General features: G+C 59.3%; 1 protein-coding gene across 1 annotated transcript in view; it reads left to right on the top strand.

Moving 5' to 3' along the window:
* Positions 1–272: 272 nt before the first annotated feature.
* Positions 273–1,335, top strand: part of LOC144954258 (plasminogen-like) — a gene marked incomplete at both ends in the record, with an annotated part of 61,060 nt that continues 59,997 nt past the window's right edge. The window contains 2 exons of the mRNA XM_078884794.1: positions 273–387; positions 817–956. Coding sequence (XP_078740920.1) covers positions 273–387; positions 817–956 — 255 coding nt within the window. The remainder of the gene's footprint in view (positions 388–816; positions 957–1,335) is intronic.

Genomic DNA, 1,335 nt, shown 5'->3' with positions numbered 1-1,335 from the left:
AACATCTTTCCAATGATTACTAAGTTTGTACCCATCATCACGGTTGAAGTTACGTCTGTGTTTGTATATCTGAATGGCTTCGTGTACAAACCTTTGATGGTAGCCAGAGGGTTTGCAGAGCACCTTGGTCTCGGAAAAAAACAATATCACGAGAGCCCACCGCGTTGTTGATCATTGCTCAGTGGGAGTGTGTGGGGGCTCAGTGAGAGTGTGGGGGGGGGGTCAATGGGAGTGGGGGGGGGATCAATGTTGCCCCCCCTCGTGCCGCGCAGACTTCCTGGAGGACTGCGTGGAGGGGATCGGCAGCGGCTACCGCGGGACCGTCGCCATCACCGCGACTGGGACCGACTGCCAGAAGTGGAGCTCCAACTACCCTCACAAGCCCAAGTGGGTGGGGGTGGTGGTGGGGGAGGGTGGGGGTGGTGGGAGTAGGGGTGGGGGGGGTCGGGGGGGGTGGTGGTGGGGGTTGGGGTGGTGGTGGTGGAGGTGGTGGCGGTGGTGGTGGCGGTGGGGGGTGGTGGTGCTGGTGGGGGTGGTGGTGCTGGTGGGGGTGGTGGTGCTGGTGGGGGTGGTGGGGGTTGTGAGGGTGGTGGGGGTTGTGAGGATGGTGGTGGTGGTGGGGGTGGCGGTGGTGGTGGCGGTGGGGGTGGTGGAGGTGGTGGTGCTGGTGGGAGTGGTGGGGGTGGTGATGGTGGGGTTGGTGGTGGTGGGGCTGGTGGTGGGTGGTGGTGGTGGGGCTGGTGGTGGGGCTAATGTTACCGCCCCCTCACCCCCTCCACCACCACCACCTCCACCCCCCCCCCCTCCACCCCTCAGCTTCTCTCCGGCCACCCACCCCGACGCAGGGCTGGAGGAGAACTTTTGCCGCAACCCGGACGACGACCCCAAGGGGCCCTGGTGCTACACCACGAGCCGCGACACGCGCTTCCAGTACTGCGGCATCCGCACGTGTCCAGGCGAGACGCACACGACTCCACCGCCCTCTGACCATCTCTGACGCTCTCTGACGCTCTCTCTCTCTAACACTCTCTCTCTATCTCCCACTCTGTGGTTCTTTCGGTTAAAGTCACGTAGGTAGAAAAAAAATCAACCCGTAAAAACAAAGTTTTTCACTATAAATCCTTTATATGCGTGTTCAATGGGCCACAACCCAGCCCACATTGGTCTTTGAAACGGGCGGCTAGAGTCCTCTCGCCCTCTGGCTTGAGATGGCTGCCACCTATGGGTCAGATGATTGCCTGCCACCATTAAGCAATTGGTAATTAAATATAAAAGTGTAAAATTTTGGAAAGAAATTTTCACGAAAATCAATTGTCACGCACAACGAGTCTGTGT

Source organism: Lampetra fluviatilis, unplaced genomic scaffold (assembly GCF_964198595.1).
Source record: "Lampetra fluviatilis unplaced genomic scaffold, kcLamFluv1.1 SCAFFOLD_605, whole genome shotgun sequence".
NCBI lineage: Eukaryota > Metazoa > Chordata > Hyperoartia > Petromyzontiformes > Petromyzontidae > Lampetra > Lampetra fluviatilis.
The sequence above is the reverse complement of the archived record's forward strand: the minus strand, read 5'-3'. Positions and strand labels throughout refer to the sequence as shown.